We start from the raw sequence: 21,339 nt of genomic DNA, 5'->3' as shown, positions 1-21,339 counted from the left end.
GCCCAGCCCGCAGCAGGGGCAGTCGGCCCCGGTGAGAGCGCGGCGTTTCCACAGGCCCGCAGCCCCGCGACAACCCTAAGGGCAGCTCGGACATGCCCGGGCCCGGGCCCAGGCCCAGGCCGGAGCTTCACAGCGCTGCAAGGTGAAGGCCGTGTCCGGGCCGGGCCGGCGATGGCGTCGCAGGGCGGGACGCGGCCGCAGGAGGCCCAAAGGCCGGCCGGGCCGGCGCAGGCCCCGCGCCGCCTCTCACCTGCTTGAGGCGGGCGATGAGCACGGTCTTGACGCCGGTGATGTCCAGGTTGCGCCGCTTCAGCTCCGACTTGAGGTCGATGACGCGCAAGTCCGTGATCTTCTTGCTCTCGGTGGGGGGCAGCGACGCGGCCCCGGCAGGGGTGGCCCCGGCCCCCGCGGCGGGCGAGGAGACGGCGGCAGCGGCGGCCATTTTAGGGCGAGTGAGCGCGGCGGCGGCGCGCACAATAAACTCCCTCCTCCCCCCCACCCCCTGCCGCCGCCGCCGTCCAGGACCCGGATGGAGGCGGCCACGGCCGGGCCCTGCACGCATGCGCACAGCCGCACCTGAAGCCAGGCCGGGTCAGGCGGGCAGCGGGCAGAGGCTGTGGCCTGCGCGATTGGCGCTGTATTGTCCCGGCTCCCCTGGGAAGGGGCCGGCCGCGGCCGCCTGTGCCTGCCCCTGGGAGGCCGGCCGGGCTCTTTGGGTAGATGTGATATCTTTTTTAGACGGAGTAGTTGGGAATAGTTGGGGAAAAGGTCCTGGCAGGCTTTCGGGTGCAGCCAAGGTGGAAAAGAGGCCGTTTGTGAAAAAGGAAATAGCTGGACATTAGGAAGGCAAAGGGCAGGAAAGGAGGCAGGTAGCAGGAGGTGCTTTGCTGCCCAGGCCCGTTGGGAAAGTAGCTAACGGCGCAGGTCGGACTTGCCCCCTCCGCTCCAGTCCCGAGCTGCCGGGGGCTTCTTTTACGCCCCACAAGAAGTACTCCAGGAGCTGGAAATGCTGCGCCGGGTAGTTCAGGCATGGCAGGCCCTGCGTCTCCCAACGCGCAACTGGGAGCCTTGTTAGAAGCTTACTTTGTGCCTGGTTTATTAGAAGGTACAAATTATCCCTAAACTAACTGTTATTTCTACAAGCCAGCCGGCCCTACTAAAGACCCTGACACCGAGTATGCCCAAGTGTTGGTGCACTTGCCTTTCACATCTGAAAGCAAAGCAAAAGAAGTAGTGCTGTTTGAAAGACTCTATGTGAATGCCTAATTAACTATACATACATCATCAGTGATTCTTAATCTCAAGATTTAATGCCTTTTAGTTGCTATAGCAAAAAAAAAAAATCGCTATTTTCCCCTCTATATCAACAGGAAAACTATAAATCTGTTAATACTGTGTAATGGGAAAGTGAGAAGACAGTTGTAGAAATTGGTTTCTGATCTGTAAGTTACTCTAGTTCCAGTGTAATTCAGCTATAGGATAGTGAAACACCACAGACTAATTGTAAATCAAAACTGATTATTCTCTATTTGGTGATTAAAATTATGTACCTTGGCTATGAAATGACCATTTAATCCCCTCATGTGAAGTCAGATTGTGGGCTGAAAGCAGTTTTTTGTTTGTTTTCAGTGTAAGTGTCCTTAATTTGGTCATTAGTTATGATGTGCAATGAAAAATGTAAAAATAAGTTTGATCCCACTTTACAACAATATGGATTGATGCAGTATGTCAGAGAGAGCCAACATTTTGTGTTCAGCCTCTCAGATCTATGACATATGACTCTAAAAACGGAAATGGGGTGAATAATACCATAGGTTTTTTTCCATCTCCAGCTTCTGCTATCTTTTGAGATATTTTCTGTTTTCCAATTTCTCAACAGTTTTACAGTTATGTGTGAGGGGTGCACCTCCAGTGAAATCAGAGCTTTTGAAAGATGCTAGAAGGATAACATTAGAAAACTATTCCTGTATTTATCCAAGGAAATATACAGCACAAAGAGCAGCAGTGTTTGTTTTAGCTTCTGGCATAAGATTCAACCTTCTTGTGTTTCATGTTGTGCCCGCCTAGTCTTGAGAAAGCGCTCCCTAGCTGCCTTGGAGCGTGCACCTGGGATTGGACTCAGCACTTGTTCCTGCAGTCTCAGTATGGGATCACATTCTCTCCGAGGGAAACCCCAAAACTTGCCTGCCATGACTTTGGTCTTTCTTTCAGTGAGGTGAGGCTCCCTCCTGTAGTCCCCTGTGGGTTGGTCATGCTCCCTAGCAGGAGTTCTTGGGGCTCCACCTTCCCTACGCCCCAGCCATACATCAGCCTTTATGACGGCCACTTGATGATCTGTTGGCTCGCCCTCTGGTGTTGACTCCTGCACCCTCCTTGTCTACGGGGCCCTTCATGCCCAGCTATGGCCTCTTTGGGATGCTGGGCCATCCCCGATGTTCCTTTGTGCCTTCCTTAATTGCGCTACAGCATGTAGCGCCACCCTGACCCTCCAGGGTCCCTCCGGGCTATTAACAAAAAGGAATGAATTAACAAAGAAAAAGGGGAGCAGGCCTTCGCCTGTCCCCATTCACAAGCCTGGCACCTGTGGCTCTTGGAATCCCTCGATGCCATCCTTGTCCCTTCAATAGCTTGTGGGCCCCTCTGAGGGGCCCGTCCTCAGGCTTCTCGGTGCTAGCCGGTGCAGCCTGTTCCCGGCGTGGGAAGGACCCTTGCCGCTCGCTTCCAGCTGTGTCTCCCCTGTTGCTCCTTTGTCACCAGCTTTTATTTCGGCCAGGTGGTGTTCGGCGATGATGTCATCTGCCTGCACCACTTTTATCTGGATGTGGAGCTGGCTGATGAACCACATGGGTGCTCTGTTCCAGCACAGCTCGTTCATTTCTTCCTTTCCTGTAACAGGTAAGTTTGTCCTGCCTTCAGAGCTTTCTTTGTGGAACCAGGTTATCTCCACCCCAAGTCCTGCCATGGGGAGGGTCCCTCATGCCCTCATCTCCATTCCCCCAGGACACACATTAGCCTGAATCTAGAGGATTCACAAAACAGAAAGTGGGGGGCACAACTGCCTATATCTTAGCCTCAAACAATGTCATGTTGTTACTTAATAAGAAACCATATTCCCTGTATTATGGATAGAATAATTTAAAGTGACATCCTGCTAATGTTGCTGATGCTAATATTGTATATTGATTAGTGTGTCCTCCCCCTTTCCTGGAGAACATAATGGCTCTGTAGTTAAATACTATGCTACACCTTACATTTTCTTGCATTTGCCTCTCTGGTGCCTCTGCGTTCTGGAACAGGCCATTTACCACAATTACAGCCACTCTTCACAGAATACGCCATTCACCACAGAAACAGCTACACAACATAGTGGTAAAGAAAACATTGTATAATGGGAGATCACTTTAAACATGCTCAGCTGCCACAGTGAGGTTTGGCTATCATCATCCAACACTAAGTTGCAAAAAAACAGTTCCGAGTACCTTTTGCACACACATGCAACCCTGAAAGCACGTGTGCATCTGTGTGTAACACTTCATTCCTCTTTTTAGGTTTTAAGCAGGTTCTACAATTACACATTGCATTTATAAGGTTTAAAATGTACTGTGGTGCTTTTTGCCACATCTATCCAAGTGTTAAGCATATGTTTAATTTGATGCAAGTCATCCCATTGAAGTTGATGGGACAGCATACATGTGTAGGCAACATTTTTCATGTAAGTCTGCCGAATCAGAATCTCAATGATAAATGCTTGTAATTCCTCCACAGTTCCTGATCTAGTTTTTCTGACAGGAACAATACTCCAACTGGTGTCTGGAGATTCCAAGGCTGGCAATTAACAGAGGGCCTGAATATGGAAATATCACAAAAAGTGGACAGGCTTGGACTCAGATACACTCAATAAGACTGAATTCCAGAAGCAAGCTAATTCCTCTTGCCCTGCCTTAGTTTCATTCTTGGAACCTTATGTTGAAGTCTGTCATTTACATGTATCTGTTGTGGCTAGTGATACAGCCTGCTTCAGTTAGAAATTGTAACAAAACAGCCCAGGTATAAGTCAGCCAAAGATGAAAGTTTCTGTCAAAGCTACTGTCCAGGAATCCACGGACAGAGACTGTTTAGATTCTAGACTTTTAAAGAGTTAGTGGGCATACACCCTCTACTCCAGGAGCAGTCCTGCTCTTTCATAGATTCCTAGATTGTAAGGCCGGAAGGGACCTCAGAAGATCATTGGGTCCAGCCCCTTGCACCAAGCAGGAAAGGTAACTGGGGGTCAGGTGACCCCAGCAAGGTGACGGTCTCATCTCCTCTTGAAGATTTCCAAGGTAGGTGATTGTACCACCTCTGGAGGGAGCTTATTCCACAGTCCGGACACCCTGACTGTGAAGAAGTTTTTCCTAGAGTTGAGCCTGAATCAATCTTCCAGGAGTTTGTGGCCATTACTCTTGGTTTTCCCCTCAGGTGCCCTGGTGAACAGTTGCTCACTGAGCCCTTGATGTACTCCCCTAGTGTAGCAGTAAGCTGCTCCAGGTCCCCTCTCAGTCTTCTTTTTCTCAGACTGAAGAGTCCCAGATCCATCAGCCTTTCCTCATATGGCTTGCCTTTTAAGACTCTGATAATATGGGTGGCTCTTTGTTGGTCTCTCTTAAGTTTGTCCACGTCCTTGTTAAAGTGTGCCCAGAACTGGATGCAGTACTCCAGCTGCAGTCTCACCAGTGCTGAGTAGAGCAGAAGAATCACCTCCTTGGTTTTGCCAGAGATGCATTGATCGATGCATGCTAGAGTATTATTTGCTCGGCTGGCTACAGCATTGCACTGCTGGCTCATATTCATACTGTGGTCTATTATTACCCCAAGGTCCCTTTCATTCATGGTGCTAGTCAGTTTGGTGCTGCCAAGCCTGTAGGTATGTTGGAAGGTGGAGCACTTTACATTTCTCGACGTTGAACTTCATCAGATTCCGATTCGCCCAACTTGTTAGCCTGTCTAGGCTACAGATACAAGTGGACCTATCTTAAAGTGTGACCACACTCCCCCATAACTTGGTGTCATCTGTGAACTTGGCCAGTGAGCTCTTCACCCCCCCACACTCAAATCGTTAATAAAGATGTTGAAAAGTACTGGACTGAGTACCGAGTCTTGCGGGACACCGCTGCCCACTTCTTGCCAGGATGACACAGACAGATCCGTTCACTATGACTCTTTGGGTCATAGTTCACATATGACTCTCCTGCAGCTAGTTTCTCACCCACCTGACTGTCTCAGAGTCTTTGCTAATGATTCAAAATGCATTCTTCTGCCAATTGGCATTTTTTCCATCTTCTGCTAAGGTGAATTTTCTTCATCCAGGTCCTTAGTTCTTCCAGAGCCTAAGAGAAGCAGGAAAACAGTGAGAGGAACTTTGTATCTTTTCTCAAATGTCTGAGTCGCTTCATATAGGATTGAAATCCCTGGGACTCCACAGCTGAGAGTTCTGAAAGGAAGAATGAGGGGTTCCATGCTATCCTCTGTAGTATCCATTATCAGAAATGAATGGATCAAATCTGGGGCAAATCTGCCTATGCCTATTAGGTTCTATGGTCAGCGATTAGCACTCTAACAGTGTTCAAGGTCCTATTAGTATAATAAAGGAAAAACTAAATCATTAAACATAATTGCAACTTTGTTATTACAGTTTTTAATATTGAAAGAGCATTAAAGGGCAGTTTTGAAAATTGGCTACTTTCTGCAAAAATCTTTGAATAAGGGTAATGTTCTACTCCCTACCCCTCTCCATGCAAAACTTCCCACTCAGTAAAATGCTTCATTGTTGGAGCTAGTCTGACACCATTTTCACAATGACCTTTCCCAAAAAAAGGCTGATATGAGATCAGTCAGTAATTGCCAAAGCAATTTCTAGCAAGTGTTATTTGGGGAGAGAGGATATTTGAATACTGCCAACAGCTTGTACTCTGAGGGGGAGGCATTAGCAATCATAGTCAATAAATCTGCCATGAGGGACAAGGCTCCATCTCAGGCAGTTGAGTGGAGCTCTGCCAGAGCATCTAGAGCCTTTGACTTTGAAATTGGTAGAATTTTAAGGTAATATTACAAAACCAGGCCAGCAAGAAAGCTACTGACCCCAGGTCTCTGTCACATTTAAGGATGTCCTTTTACAATACATTGTTATTGTTCATGTGATGATCAAATTATTAATGTGCTAGTGAACAATGCTGTAGTCTAGGTAGGAAAAGAGGGATCTTCTGGGTCATCAAGGCCTGGCACCTGCCATTACAAGCAGCAACATAATGTAACCTCACATACATACATTTATCAAGCTCCATTTTAACAGTAGTTTGGTTTTTGGCTTCTACTCAGACTAGCAGTGTGAGAAGGGAGACAGGAGTCCCCCCAGCATGGCCCAGACCCCTAAACAGAGCACCATGGCACTCACTGCAGGAGCAGAGACGGTTGCAAGTGGGAAGGAGACCGGAGCACAGATGCAGGCATAGTCGCAGGCTCAGCAGTTTCGCAGCTGCCTGAGCCTGCATATCAGAGAGAGCAGGGAGCGTGGCTTCTGAGCAGCGCGGGCTGCTCAAAAGGCATCTGGGGAAACAGCTGGCGGCAAACCAGGGGCGGAGGGGCGGAACACCAGCTGGGAGATGCCAACTCCAGAGCTGGGAGGCCCCAGCTCTAGCCACAGTTTCCCAGAGATGGGATCAGCCGTCTACCTGGAGACCCCGACCAGCAAGGTAGGAGGCAGGCTTAGGGGTTGGCAGGAGCCAAGGAGCCCCACTGAGAGGCAGCAATCAGGTGGGACGCCACTGGGGAGCTGCAGGGCTCTGACCAGGAGCTCCAGAACTGTGGCTGAGGGCAGACCCTCAAGCCCTCAACCATCTTCAGATAGCTCTGGAGGGGGCAGAGTATGGGGAACCACAAGCCCCCTGAAGGGGGAGAGGAGTGACACCGGCAAGAGGAGCCAGGATGACAGGACCTCAGGTCAGCCAGGCTCTAGGGCGGGGATGCCAGAAGAACTGGTAGGGGTGGGGCACAAGGGTGCCCCCCAGTACCCCCACCAGTCAGAGGGGAAGAGGACAAAAAAGCCCCTGGGTGGGGGGGTTAGAAAGGAGCCCCAAGAGGAGAGAGAGTCAATCTTGGGAGCTCCACCGGCAGGTGCTGGCATTTACAGTTGAGTTAGAGATGACCTCAGCAGGGACAAGTTTATTTTCTTGAAGAGGGGAAAACCAGCCCAAAGACCAGGGGCAAACACCTAAAGGTTCATGGCTCAGAAGACCCAGCCCTTGCAAGGTGGGCAGTGTGGGGAAGATCTGTGGGGAGCAGCATCAACCCAGGCCAAAGGCGTGGTAAGGGTGGGGTAAAGGGGAGGTTTGGAGCCCCACAAAGACACCCTTAGGGTCAAGACCCCTCCGGGCCCCCAACTGTCTCCCCAACAAATAACACCAAAGACATGGCAGGAGAGAAAAAGGGGCAATGCCTAGACCATCTTAGTGGCATTGGAATAGGGTTTCACCCTGACATCGCTGTGGGGTAGGGCACTGATGAAGAGGTCTCCAAAGCCTTACAAAACCTACTGGCAACAGACAGGTTGTTTCAGAACCTCCTGGCTTTGACCGTAAGAAATTTTCTTCCAATTTCCTGCCTAAGTTAATTCATGGCCATTGTATAACTATTTGTTCTTGTGCCAATATTGTCCTTAGGTTTAGACAACTTTTCATCCTCCCTGGTGCTCACCCATTATGATAGCCAACAATCATATCCTCTTCAGTATTTGGTTTGCAAAGCTAAAGAAGCCAAACTCTTCTAGTCTTTTATGACAGGCTCTCTACTCCCCTGATTTTTCCATGTAGCTTTTTCCTGTACTTGTTCTAGTTTGGGTTAACCTTTATAGAACATAGGTGATTAGAAGTGAACGCAGTATTCCAGATGAGGTAATACCAATTCCTTGGATAATGGTATTAGTACTTTTCTATCTCTATTGAAATTGTCCCAACTGGTATATTTTAGATTACATTTGCCTTTTTCACAGGGTGGCTCACAGTACCCTTGCTTTTTCCTACCAGCTCATTTCCCATTGAGCTCCCAGCTTATATAGCAGTTGTTATTAGTCTATACATGCATGACCTTGCATTTTGCACTACTGAATTCAGTCCCATTTATATTACTTGTCATCAAGATCATCCAAGTCTTTTTGTCATATCTTGATCATCCTGTTCATTGAGAATACATCCTAGCTGTGTATCATAAGCAAATTATCAGCATAATCTCACTTCTTGTGTCAAGGTAATTAATGAAAATATTAAACAAACACGGATTTCAAAACCAGTGTTTGAGAAGCTCCGTTACTAACCTTCCTCCAGTCTGATACTTTCCCTTTCAGCACAACATGCTGCCATCACTGCTTTTTTAATTCTTTACTCACCTTACAATTCTTCTAACTCCCATCTTCTCTATCTTAACTAGTAATTTCCTAGGTAGCATCATATCAATGCTTTTCTGAAGCCACACTAAATGAGATACACTGCATTTCCTCTGTATAGAAATTCAATATCAGTTTAGTCTGTGATGATCTGCCTTTAGTACACCTATGTTGCATTTTAGCTCATTTTCTATTTGCTTCCATGTTTTTACTCTTTATTTTAAGATTTGTTCCAACACCTTATATAATATCAAGGTCAGACCATTGGGCTTGTATGATAATGATGTTCATCAGCACAGAGGCACAATGGCTAATGGAAATGAGAGTATTGAAACAGAAGTTACCACAAGCAACATGTAGCAAAATTCAAAGAGCTTAATGAGCAGAAACTGGATACGCCTTATTCCAGAGCTATGAAAACTGACATGTGAAATTGTCCCAAAGATTTTAAAGAAATCTAACAAGTTGGGGACAGTTTTAAGAAATCTAACAAATCAAGGACTGACTAGAAAATAGCAAAAGTTGTAGCTGTATTTAAGAATGGGGAAAAAGAGTGATCACCTGAATCACTTTTTTCTCCATTCTTTGATCACTTTGTAAGCTGCTGCATGTGCCCCTGTGTGCCCCCCCATGCATCTGGGGCTCAGCCTTTGGGGGGGCTGAGCCCCCCCACCTTTCTGCCGCCTGTGCTTAAAGAGATTCCAGGCTTTCTCCATATCCATAAACTCTTCAGTCTAGGTAGTGTCACTAAGTAGTTCCCTTTGTTTACCAAGGTTTGCTTTTTTATGATTGAAACCCCTAGGTACAGACCAAGTTTTTAAAAGCTTCTCTTTAAATTTACAGTTAAATCAACTCATGAGCCAATGTTCTGTTCTATAGCTTGTTTATAATGTTGTCATTACCAGGGATCCAGGTTTTCTGTTTGCCATGGAAAAAATGCGTGTAACCCAGGCAGTACTCCAAAAGGTACCCCCTCTCCAATTGAAGGGATCAGAGCAGGTGCACAAGTGCTGTGGGAGGTGTAGGGATTCTCCTCCCACTATAGAGCAGAGCCAGACCACCACTGGGGACTTAACCACATACCTTTTAATGAGGGAACATAACAGGTATAATCAGGGGGTATAGTGGACACCACAATGCCCCAAGGGGCAGGATTCAACAAAGGTTAGACACTTACAGTCATTGGCAAAAGACAGGGGTAACAAAATATAAAACACAAACAACAGAGCAAACAATACTGGTTGGGGAAATATAAAAAAAGGCACAAAATACAAAATGTCAGAGGACAAAGAAATATAGGGCCTAGGTCACTGGAGGGGGAGAAAGGGGGGAAGATGCAGTGGCTCCTGTCTACTGCAAGAAGAATTTCTCCTTGTTAGCTCACTCACCCCAAGTCAACAAAGCTGGGACTTGAACTCAGTTCTCCCACAGGATAGGCAAGAACACTGCTATACAGCCACCACTGCTGGTATAGCTCCAAACTGCTAGGGGTCTTGACCTTCCTGGAGCCCCGGCCTCACATCAAGCTGTCTGGCCTCTTAGTGGAAGAGCTGGAAGCCAAGCTGGGACCCCTCAGGTTGCTGCTCAGATCCTCCTGCTAGCTACAGCCTCTTGTAGGGGGTCCTGGAGCCCAGCAGGATGCCTCTCTTGTCATCCACATACCGTGCTGCTGAGGGTCCCACTGCTGCCTGCAGGTCTTGCTCCTTCAGGCTCTTCTGGGGCAACTGCTTCCACCCTGCTGGCCCAGCTCTTCAAAGCTCCTTCCTCATAGTCCCTCACTGGTCTCCTCTTGAATCAGCTGTGCTGCCCCTTTTATCCCCCTCCAGGTGACCCAAGGGGCCAATCAGGGGACATGAGGGGTGAATCTCTGGGCCTGATTGGTGAGGAAAGGGAATCCCAAGTCCTCCAATGGTCTTTTACCCCTTCAAAACCCCATGGGCCAAATCATTACCAGATTGGTGAGGAAAGGGAATCCCAAGTCCTCCAATCATCTTTTGCCCTTTCAAAACCCCTGGGCTAGGTCACTGCCAGCTAGCCCGTCACATCTGGTAAAACCCAGATTTTCTCACTTCAAGGAGAAAAACCCTGATGCTGTGTGCATTCCTGGTGGAGGGGAAAGGGGGCAAATGCTCCCCAGATTTGTGTGCAGGGCAGATGCAGGCTGCCCACTGCCAGCTCAGGCTCCCTGCCCTGCTGCCCTTTCCCTGTGGTCTCCAGAGCCCAACAGGCGGGACCTGGCAAAGCAGGGCAGAATGGGGCTGGGAAGCTCAATGCCACCACCTGGAGTCCTGCACCACCATAGCGAGGAGCCCTCTGCCTCACCTGGCAGTAACAAGGTTGGTGGCATGGAGATGTGCTCCTTGCTGCTGCCGCTATGGCAGTGTGGAGCTCCTGGTAGTGGCACGAGCCTCCTCGCTCTGTACTGCTGTGCCAGGTCCCATGGAGGGGCGGGGGGGTGGAGCAGGGCGGGGAGCCTGTATCTGCCCCCTGTCCTCCAGTGGGCTCCACTCAGATAGTGCTGCCTGTGGGGAAGGGGGAGTTGTGTCCGTGCTCTGCTCTGCCACAGCAGCTGCTGCCTCCCATGGGTGGCAGCTAGGGTTTGGGCAGTGTTGTGGGGTACAGGAGGCTGTGGATCATCCCTGGTCCCGTAGCCCTGGCAGTTGGCAGGGTTGGGAGGCGCAGGGGGCTGTGGGTGGGGAAGGGAACCGGCAGGAGTGGGGGGCTGTGGGTTGGGAGTGAGGGGCATCAGCGGGGCCCAGGGGTTTGTGGGTCAGGAGTAAGGGACAATGGCATGGGCAGGCCACTGGCATATCAGGACTGCTCAGCACTACAAAGCAGTGTTTTGTGGGGGAGGATAGCTACAGCTGGACCTATGTCCTGGTGAGTGGAGGGGCATGGGGAGCTCTAATTTTCCATGATTAAAAAAACCCAAATCAAATGCCAAAATGTATAGATATTTAGAATTTATTATGATTGAGCACTGGTAGGCTTCCAAATTGCTTTAAAATTGTAAGCCTATCAATAAAACATTCAATTTATATATATATATATATATATATAGCGGTGTTTCATTTTAATCATGGAAAAATACAGATTGGGGGCTTTTTAATCAAAGAATTTGCAATATTTTATCAGAGAGTTTGCGATTTTTAAACCAAGAAAAGTGGGATTCCTGCTCATTACTTCCTGAAAGCAAGTCTACAACAGTATCACCTCTCGGCGGTGCTGCCGGAGCCCCTAGAACTTGCAGTATTGCCAACTCCCAGGATTTTTGGCGTTTGGGAATGTGACTTTCTTTTATATATATATCATTATATTGTATTTATAACAGTATATATAATATATAAAAGAAAGAGCCAAGTCTCGCATTCCCGAAGCGTAGACTTTAAGAACAAGGCCAACGATCCTGAGCGCTGGCAGCACTGAACTAGAGTAACCCAAAGGCTGATGCAGAGGGAAGCAGGCCCTGTGCCCCGCCCTGTCTCTGCATCACGCCCGATTCCTTATCGCGCTTGGCTTTGTCACCGGTCTTCCGATGTCCGAGCTACGTTTTATGCAGACAAGTTTCCAGCCCTGGGCACGGGAGAGGAGACGGCCAAGGTGAAGCAAGTGCTCCAGGAAAGACCAGGAACCAAAGAGCAGATTCAATTAATTCAGCATTTACTATTTCAAAAGCTTCTGCGCGGCTCACGCTCGGCCCGGCTCTGTGCCGCGACTGTTGCAGCACCCGGGGCCGGGCAATGGCCACCTCCGCCCGGGAGGGGGCGCTGCCGCGCAGGCCGCGCCCTTGCAGGCGCCGCCCGGGGGCGCTGGCGGAAGGAGGAGCGCTGTCCGGCGCGGCTGCGCTTTGCGGGCTGCCGTAAAGCAGCGGCAAGTGTCGCGCTGCCCCTGGGGAGGGAGGGAGGGAGCGGCGGCGGCGGCAGCGGCGGGGGCTGCGCAGCAAACAAAACCGCGAGCGCCCGGGCTGCGCCTGCCGCGGGTTGCTCTCGGCGCGGCCGGGAGGGCCGCGGGGCAGGGCGCGGGGCCTGGCGGGCCGACCCGATACCCGCCGCCCGAGCCGGCGCCGATGTGTGAGGTAGGTGGGGGCGGCTCCGCGCCGGGCCGGGCTCGGCCGCTGTCCGGGGCGCGGTGACGCAGCGGGGCCGGGAGCCCTTTCCTCCCCGGCCTCGGCGAGGCGAGGGGCTGCTCGGCCCCACGGGTCCCCGCCGAGGCAGCGCCTGCCGCCCGCGGGGCCCTTCGTGCGCCTCGGCCCCGCCGCAGTGTCCTTCAGCCGGGCCGCGGGGGGGGCCCTGGGGCTGCACCTGTTGAAATCGGGGTCTGGTCCTGCCTTAACGCGAGAGCAGGCGTCTCCCCGGGCCCTGCCCGACAGGGTCCTTGACAGCTGTGGAAGGAGGGGAGGAAATTGTGGTGCCAGAGAGGGGGAGTCGCCAGCCGGCTCCGCTGCTGCGCCGCTCCCTGTGCTTTCCTGTTTGCTGCTACGAGGGTCTTTATGGGAAAGAAGCCTTCAGCCACCACTAAAAGGTGAGCTGCTTCCTTAACCTTCACCTTAAGCTGGAGCGTCTTTGGTTTAAAGAGCTGCCCCACTTCTTGTGACCAAGTCCTGGATGAACCAAAGCAAAAGTCACTCATCCCAAGCTGGCACTTGGTGGTCAGTGACTGGCTGTAACGGAAAGTGATAAAGATTTCCACTGAGCTGTTGTCCAAACTGGGGGGGGCTCGTATTAAATCCTTCTTTTAAAGAAAAAAATCACATGGGTTACCTCCTTGCAACAAATAGAGGTTATGTATTTCATTTCAATATGAGGGCCTATGGAAGTGTTAACCGCAGTGCTTCACAACCAAGTCACAGTTGAACTCTCCTGGAAGGTATTTATAGACGCTCGTACTGTGGCATTGGGTGAGGTCTGAGGCAGAATGACTGACTTGCTTGGAGTCATCATGGTTTCAGTTATCCTTTCAATTATCACTGCTAGTGAGTATGGTTTGTGTGTCTATGAAATGACTTGACAGAATTGCATCTCAATGTCATCATGAGGAGTACAGTTTCTGCTTTTTCGTGAAGATGCATGCAGCAGCAAAGAGTTGTCTGCAAACTGAAGAATATCAGCACAACACCAGTATATATGCTCTTTTTTTTTTGTTTTTATCTGATAGTTGTGTTACTACAGCAGCTACGTTAGAAACATTTTGCTGAAGTGTTAAATTGGGGGTTAACCTAAAGCTTCAATAAGGTAAATTATCTTGTAAGGCTACAACTCCTTGATCCTAAGTTTACTATGTTTGCCTTGGAGTAATGTTCCTAGTTACCAAAAAATGATGCCTGCAGCTTTACTGCTGAACAAATCGCAATTTATGTAACAGGCTGAGTTTAACCCAAGGCTGAAACTAAGCACGCTAAGGATATTTCTGGAGTGATTGTCTCAATGTTCATGTACTCTCTTGTTTTGTCAAGTACATTTTTACGTGCATCCATGCTGCAGAGCATGCTCTGTATGCAGGTGGCCATGTACACATTGTTCTATATTGAAGCATTGGTTGTTACAGTTGCTAAGGCAGTATTGAACATTTTTTATTACTCCCTACAGTAGAGAGATGAATTCATAGTGTATCATAGGAGAACATGTCTGTCCTTCCTGGGGCCCTGTACTGAAATGTTCCTTGCCTGCCAGCACATCTAGCCAAGGTGTTTCTGGCTCTATACGCTTTGCTTCATGTTCCTTCCAGCTGGAGCCACGCCACAGATTCAACACCAGAGGAAGAGCTCTTCCTGCTTGTCACTGTGTATTGTTATTGCATGATACCAAGAGAGGGTGCTTTGAAACAGTGGTGGAAATTCTGTAGCAGTTCTTGTTCTCTAGAATAGAGGTGGCTAACCCTGGCATACATGCCACAAGTGGCATGGCCAGCTGGTGCATATGGCATGTGGTAGATTGCACAGGAGACAGAAAGCAGACCAGGCAGTGGAAGGGGATTAGTTTCAGACTTGGGGAGGGTGTGGGGCTAACTTGTGGCATGTATGACAAAAAGGTTGGCCCTTGCTGTGCTAATGTTGTGGCAGATTTGTGGTTGGATTCCGCCCTAATGCAGTTGTGGTACTTGATGCTTGCTGACATCAGCTGGAAATTCCCCCATGCATAGACAGGTATTCTTGGTACAGGACATACAGCACTCTTGGACTGTATTATTATGCTGATCTTTGATAACTAGTGGTGGCTACTGAATTTGTGCATTAGAAAGCATGCATTTGCAGAGGCACATGTGGAGTATGTCAGGACGTGAAATGAGGCATTGCTGGTCCAGAAGTGGTTTGCTGTAGCAACCTTGGGCAGCTGCAGGCCTGTGGTTAATCAGTCTAATGTTGGCAAGCCAACTTTTCAGGTTGGGCTAGCAGATGTTTGAGGTGTTTGAACACTGTGTTCACCCACAGATAAGTGTACTGGTTATACCCACTGGAATGATAACTAAAATTATCTTCCCAGATTGTGTACTGTGGTCATTAATGGCACTTGTGATGGGCAAATGTGGGGGGGACGGGACATAAATCCCAAATGGAAAGTGTGGATTGTTCTGCATCTCTATAGATAGACTTGAGATAAATGAGATCTGATATTAACTTGTTGAGTAACTAGGGACTTAGAAAAATATGTTTAGGGTTTGTATACCCACTCTTCTAGGGCACCCTGCCATGGCTTTCCCATGAGGACCTAGGAAAAGAAGGTTTAATTGCATACTTTACAGTTGCAGAGTGGTAGTGTAGTGTACACTTTAAAGGCTGTCAAGGCAGGAAGGTGTTGCCTACCAAACCATTGACAAAATGCAATCTGCATTATTTTGACATTCTGTGCAAAGCCAATGGTGTAAAGAGTCTTGAGTAACTGTTTTAACCAGAGGGTGCATTTGTCTTCACTGGGGCTGAGTTAAAGCAAGCAAGGGACTTCAGGGATGCCTTATTTACATATATGCATTGCAGGGGGTTGTGAATATGATGATGCTGTGTTGTGTTAAGTTGTAATGTACATGGTAAGGTTTGCTAAACAATTTACAGCGTTGTTATGGTTTTATGATATTGAATTTACATGGATTAAAATTCTTTATTAAAATGTTTGTACAGAACTTAGTGCTACTTCTTTTTCTGAAGCATGTGTGCCAGCGCATAGTGCACTAAAATATTTTATTAATAAAACATATCCAGTACTTTTAGAAAAAACCAGTGTGGGCATCCCAACCATGTGTAAACATATAGGTACAGAATGAGTGAGCCAGAATGTAGAACAGGCTGAGAAAGGAATGGAGTTACTCAGCATCCCCCTTCTCCAGTATCAACATTGACTGGAGAAGTGCTTGGAGAAGACTCCGCCCTTTTGTTCTAAGGTTGAAGTCTCCCAGACTGCAGGTTTCTACTGTAACTTGTCCTTTTGTTCAACCACTGAATGTATTTAAGGAACTCTGACAAGTCTGTTTTACTGCTTGGTCCTCTTTTAGACTTAATCTTTCTCTTTAGTATTCCAGATAATCATCTGGCTTGCCAAATATATTACAGTAATTCAACTCTGAACTGTCTCATTCCTGGGTATATGACTTGATTATATCTTCTGCTGTACATAGATACTCTTACCATATCCTTTATTTAGCCTTTATTCACTGGCCTTTTCAGAAGTGTCTGCCAGTGACACTTGAAAGGCTGTAGAAATGCCATGTTAGGAGAAAGTATTTGAAATCAGTTTTAAAAAAATTGGGACTTGCCAGGAATGGAGTCTCTTCAAAGGGTCCTGGTAAGAGTAATGGGTTCAGAATTTCAGAATGGTGAAGCTGTGAAGGCTATAAATCTGCTAGAGAGTCCACAGTGGGGGAAGGGGAGGTGATACTGTTCTCCAACAAGTAGGATTCCATTATTCTGCAAAGGAGGTATTTTTTGATCTGGTGACTGAGTGCACAGTCTAGTGAGCCATGAAGACAAAAGTTATAGTTTGCTTTGCCCAATGATCTCATCAGCTGAGTGACTCAAATGTCAAGCATCGCCATGCAGGAGTGGGTTAAAATTTGAGTGAAACTTAGCTGAAAGCATTGTGATGCAGAGGCTTGGTAGCAATGAAACTCTTGCTCCCTTGCAATCAGAACAGTGCATAACAAAAATGGATAGGACATCAGATGCTGCTTTGAAAGAGCTTTAGACCTACAAAAGCTACTGGGACTTGTAACCCAGGCACATTGGGATGCTGTGGCAGTAACTGGGAAATGTGTGACCAGGCTCCAAAGAGCAGTGTACATTAATGCTGGCTTGTGCTTGTTCTTAACTTTATTTTCCTGATTCTTTTCTTAATGGTAAGCATTTATTTAGTAAATATGAATTGTTAGTTGCTTGTTCAGATGTTTTCCTTTGGCATCCATCTTGGTTCCAAGTGACTGGGGAGAGGGGTGGTGGTGGTGGGGAGAATGAGGAAGGAGAATCAGGGAAAGAGTGTGGTGTCTACACTCAGAACAACTAAATAAATCACTTCTGGTATCCTTCCTCACAATAAATGTATTTCATATTGCAACATATCTGGGAGTAATTTTCAGGTTATTATAAACATAAAAGTAAAGCTGTCAGATGACACTCACCAAATTCTGGCACTGGTTCCTGCCTCCTCTCTTGGCTGTTCCATCTTTGAAGAGGTTTTGGGAAGAAGGGTCCCAGGGTCATGTTTATGTAGGGCATCAGGGGCCTGATTCCAATTCTGGAGTCTATTCCCAAGACTTGCCCTGTTCCCCACCTCATGCTACTGAGTTCCTCTGTCAAAACAAAACAAAACATGTTCATAAGATGTTTCTGGACCAGAACTGAGCTCTGTATTGGGAGTGGTATTTGCAGCCTAGTTGAGGCACATACATGGGCTTGGTGTTCCCTTCCTCTGCCTTGTAGTGGGTAGACTTGTAGTGCTTAATCCATTTCCTGCCCTGGAAATCAGTTTGGTTGAATCCTCTCAAATATCCAGACAGCTGGCAGAGATACAAATGCAGGTTTCTGGTGCTTCTTTCAACATCATGGGCCTACTGTTATGTTAGAGGTTGGTCAGCAACTTGGTGTGCTCCTTTGGTCACTAACAGGTTCTGGACTTGGCATCTTCTTGGGAAACTGTGTATGTGAGAGCACTGCGCCATAGTGGTGTGGGTAGTGTTTTGTATACTGGAGGCTAGTAGGAAGTTAAAAGGGCTATAACATGCAGAAATTGTGGAGAACTGGCCAAAAAAGAACTTAGCAGCTTGTGCTTAAGCTACCTGCACACTTTTAAGTGGGTGAGTAGAAGCACATCTTAAGGTTCAAAGCATGCGTTGGCCTATGAGTTGGCCCATATCCCTGCAGGTATAAGGAGCAGGGCCGATGTACCTGTAAATATGCCTTAAGGTTTCCTTTGAATTGGACAAGCACTGTAGCATGTCCTATACCTAAAGTGTGGACTTTAGGTATAGGATAAATAAATTAAGTTAGGCTCTCTTGTTGCCAACCCAGTTCAATTATTTTGGTTCAGTGAATTCTAATTACTCTTGCTAGTAATGTGACTTATTCCTAACAGAACCCAGCAGTCTGCAGCAGTGGTTCTCAACCTTGTTAGATTCCAGGTACCCCTTGAAAAATGCTAGTTCTTAGCTCTCTCTCATTTTGACTATGTTCAAAATAATAAAGCAATCTTTTGTTCCAGAGAATTCAAAGACCACCAAAGGTCAAAAGGGTTTTGACCCTATGGATTCCTGTTTGATATTTCTGGGTTTATCTTGTGAATCATGTGAAAACATATACCTAGCCATGTTGATATGGCATGACACCCTTAAAAGGCTTGTGCACGCCCTGGTTGAGAATCACTGGTCTACTGGAAAACCTTGCTAAGTATGCCACCTTTTTATAGCATTAAAAAAGCCTTAAATCTACTAATTAAGCATGCATCTTTAAAAAAAAAAAAAAAAAAAAAAAATCCCCGAAAATATGGGAATATATTTGACTGGTAGATAATTGTGTGCCTTTCCCAGCCTGTGAGAATTCTGTCCTTGCATTAGTATACTGGGAGATATTTTACCTTGAATTCACTCTGTAATAGTAGCTATCAAAAGGGAATGTCCCTGAATCTTTCCTGTGTTTTATAGTGATTGATAATTTCACAGTATTTCTGTGTAGTTTCCATTCCTATTTGCTTTTCTGTGCTTTTAAGTAGCTGTCTTTGATAACCTTCCCTCTGAGTATTTATAATTGGGCAGATAAAAACAAAATGCATTTAGTAAACCTATTAAAGCTGGCTGTCACTGTATGGTAAACTGTTTAGTGACTTTAAACTTGCTCTTACTAAAATGGGTTTTAAAACATTCTATTTTTAAAGGTTACTAGGGAGTATTGTTGTAGCTAGCAGGAAGACTTTAGAGCCTCTCGTAGGCTTCTGGTTGAATCTTGTATTCTTGGCATAACTTCTTTTAGTTTATTTGAAATTTTAGTTTTTAAGTATTTCACATAATTATGTAAGTTTTACATTTCTTATTCTTACGAATAATTATGACTGTTTACCAGGATTATTGAAGGTAGCTGCATGTAATAATACAGTTTCTAAAATCAAAACCCAGAAAACCCAAGCTTTAGAATTACGAGCTGGTCAACACTGAATTGCCCTAATGCAGGAGTGGTGAACCTACAGCAGACATACCACAAGTGGCACAGGTATCTTGTAGAGGTGCACCAGTATATCAGTCCATTGGCACTGATAAATGCCACGTGCATGCACACAGATACTGCATGCATGTGGCCTGGAAATCAGCCCAGCAGCTTGGAGATCAGTGTCTGGCTGATAAGTTGGGGGTGGGAATGGGGCAGATTGAGGCCTCCATGGTGGGAGAGGGAATGGGGCTGGGGTGGGGTAAGGGGTGGAGCTGTGAGTGGCTTGTCTGGGGAGTACATAGACGGGGGTGGGGGCAGCTCCTACCACTGCGTGCACCTCCAGGGGAGGCATGGGGGGCAATGTGTCCCCTGGATTTGTGCCCAGGGCGAGGGCGGGTGCCTGCTGTGGGGTGGTGCTGGGGCTGTGCCAGCCTCTTTCCAATGGGGTGGGGGCTGGACTAGGGCTCTGCGTGGGGTGGGCAGGGGCGGGGCAGGTGGCGGTGTTGGGAGCAGGGGATACGCAGGGTCAACAGCAAATTTTGCGGTGGCTGTAGCCTGGCCTGAGCACAGACCTGGGCTAGCCTCTCCCCACCTAAAAGGGGCTGCCTGGGGCTAGGAGCTGCCTCTAGCCCCAGCCTGCAGTGGGCAGCCTGCCCTCACCCTGTGAACAAATCCAGGGGGCACATTCCACTCATGCCTCCCACTAGGGTGCACGCAGCAGTGGGAGTGGCATGTTCTCCCCACGCCACCTGTGGCTCCTTCCCCTGCCCTGCCCTGGCTGGGCAGCACCTGCCCCAGCCCCGCTCTTCTTCACTGTGCGGGCCTCAATCTGCCTTCCCACACAGCTCTTCTCTCCCTCCCCCCACCTCTCCCCCTCATTCCTTCTCCAGCAGACTTGCAGGCCAGACGCTGCTCTCCAAGGATATGGCTTGTTAATAATTGTCCGTCGGTATCAGCAAAAAAAATCTTTAAAAAAGATGCACCCGTAGTACCTTGTGTGGCACAATGGCAGATCAAGTGGGGGGAGGGGATTGGCACCGTACTTGAAAGGTGCATGCCTGCCAAAAAGGTTGGCCCCCTGCAGTTCTAATGTTCTTCCTTGTCTTTCATTTGGATTTAAGTGGAATATCACATGATGTTCAGAATTACTATAGCAGTCTTTAACTGTCAAAAATAATAATATTCTAAATTAAATTCACAGTGAAATAAACAATTTTGTGTGCCACTCCTTAAGTTACCTGATTGTGCACCTGCATGGACCCCACTTCCTACCACCAGGGTGGTTGGTTGAGGTCAGCTGATCCTTCACATCCTTCTCAGGGGTTTATAGATGGGAACAGGAAGCTGTCAGCTGTCTTCATGGTAAATAGTTGGTTGTGGATGCTGTTAACTGGTTCAAGGTGACTGCCAACAGTATAAAGTTGGTAAATAAGACTAGAAATGGCTAAATTAAGTAGAATTCTTTTTTTGGGGGGGTGGGGGAGAGGGAAGAGGAGGGGTTAAGCTCCTTATTGAAATGTACAGGCCAAATAGTTTCACCATTAACAAACTGCAAGGCTAGTGTTCTCTCAGCTTGCAGGTCTGGGGTTTTACTTACTCATGTTGCATGTCTAAAGTACCAAAGGATTTAAAACTACAAGTTATTCTAGTGTGGTGTTCACCAGCTGCCTCATCTATGTAAATCCTTCCTCCTAGGTCTTGTCTTTTTGCCTCTTTGTGGGGGAGGCACGTAGCATATAATTGATGGCTTTCTCTTGGGCCAGAAATACAGGGCTTTCCAGATTCCTCAGAATAGATTTCCTCAATCCCAGAAAACTTTTAGAAAAGCCTGTGAAAGAATGGATTACCAACCAAAAAATTAGTCATGATTTTTTGGGGTTGGAGGGGAACACAAGGTATTTGTGGAGGTATCCTGAACTCTGATGATAGATTTGATTTAAATCAAATCGATTTTATATTTCTGGTCAGGAATCCTCGACTTTATTCATTGTTTTCTACAAAAAGTGCATTCTTGTTGTTTGATATCCTTTATTCATTTAACTTCTTGAAACTTTGCACTTTTAGAGAAAGGTAAGGCCTTGACTGTGTGTACACAAACTTGGAGAGATTCATAGATTCATAGATGTTAGGGTCGGAAGGGACCTCAATAGATCATCGAGTCCGACCCCCTGCATAGGCAGGAAAGAGTGCTGGGTCTAGATGACCCCAGCTAGATACTCGTCTAACCTCCTCTTGAAGACCCCCAGGGTAGGGGAGAGCACCACCTCCCTTGGGAGCCCGTTCCAGACCTTGGCCACTCGAACTGTGA

The 21,339-nt window shown here is 47.5% G+C and overlaps 2 protein-coding genes across 9 annotated transcripts in view; one reads left to right on the top strand and one right to left on the bottom strand.

Annotated features, from left to right (window-relative positions):
* The window catches only part of SLTM (SAFB like transcription modulator), a 30,473-nt gene extending 30,011 nt beyond the window's left edge, over nt 1-462 (bottom strand). For both annotated transcript variants that reach the window (XM_014599892.3, XM_019477718.2), the window contains exon 1: nt 251-462. In XM_014599892.3, the coding sequence (XP_014455378.2) occupies nt 251-442 (192 nt within the window). In that variant the 5' untranslated portion in view covers nt 443-462. The remainder of the gene's footprint in view (nt 1-250) is intronic.
* A 1,597-nt stretch (nt 463-2,059) lies between these two features.
* Nucleotides 2,060-21,339, top strand: part of RNF111 (ring finger protein 111) — a 99,408-nt gene continuing 80,128 nt past the window's right edge. For 2 of the 7 annotated variants that reach the window (XM_019477759.2, XM_019477757.2), the window contains exons 1-2: nt 2,063-2,215; nt 2,774-2,895. Coding sequence is in view for 1 of the 7 variants with exons in the window: in XM_014599972.3 (XP_014455458.3) it covers nt 12,903-12,934 (32 nt within the window). In the remaining 6 variants the exon portion in view is untranslated. Of the gene's footprint in view, nt 2,216-2,773; nt 2,896-12,349; nt 12,489-12,849; nt 12,935-21,339 lie in introns of those variants that run through there. The other 5 variants (XM_019477760.2, XM_019477756.2, XM_019477758.2 and 2 more) reach the window with 5 other exon arrangements.

Source organism: Alligator mississippiensis, chromosome 11, assembly GCF_030867095.1.
Source record: "Alligator mississippiensis isolate rAllMis1 chromosome 11, rAllMis1, whole genome shotgun sequence".
NCBI classification, from domain to species: domain Eukaryota; kingdom Metazoa; phylum Chordata; order Crocodylia; family Alligatoridae; genus Alligator; species Alligator mississippiensis.
Note: the sequence above shows the minus strand (reverse complement) of the source record. Positions and strands in the feature narration are given on the sequence as shown.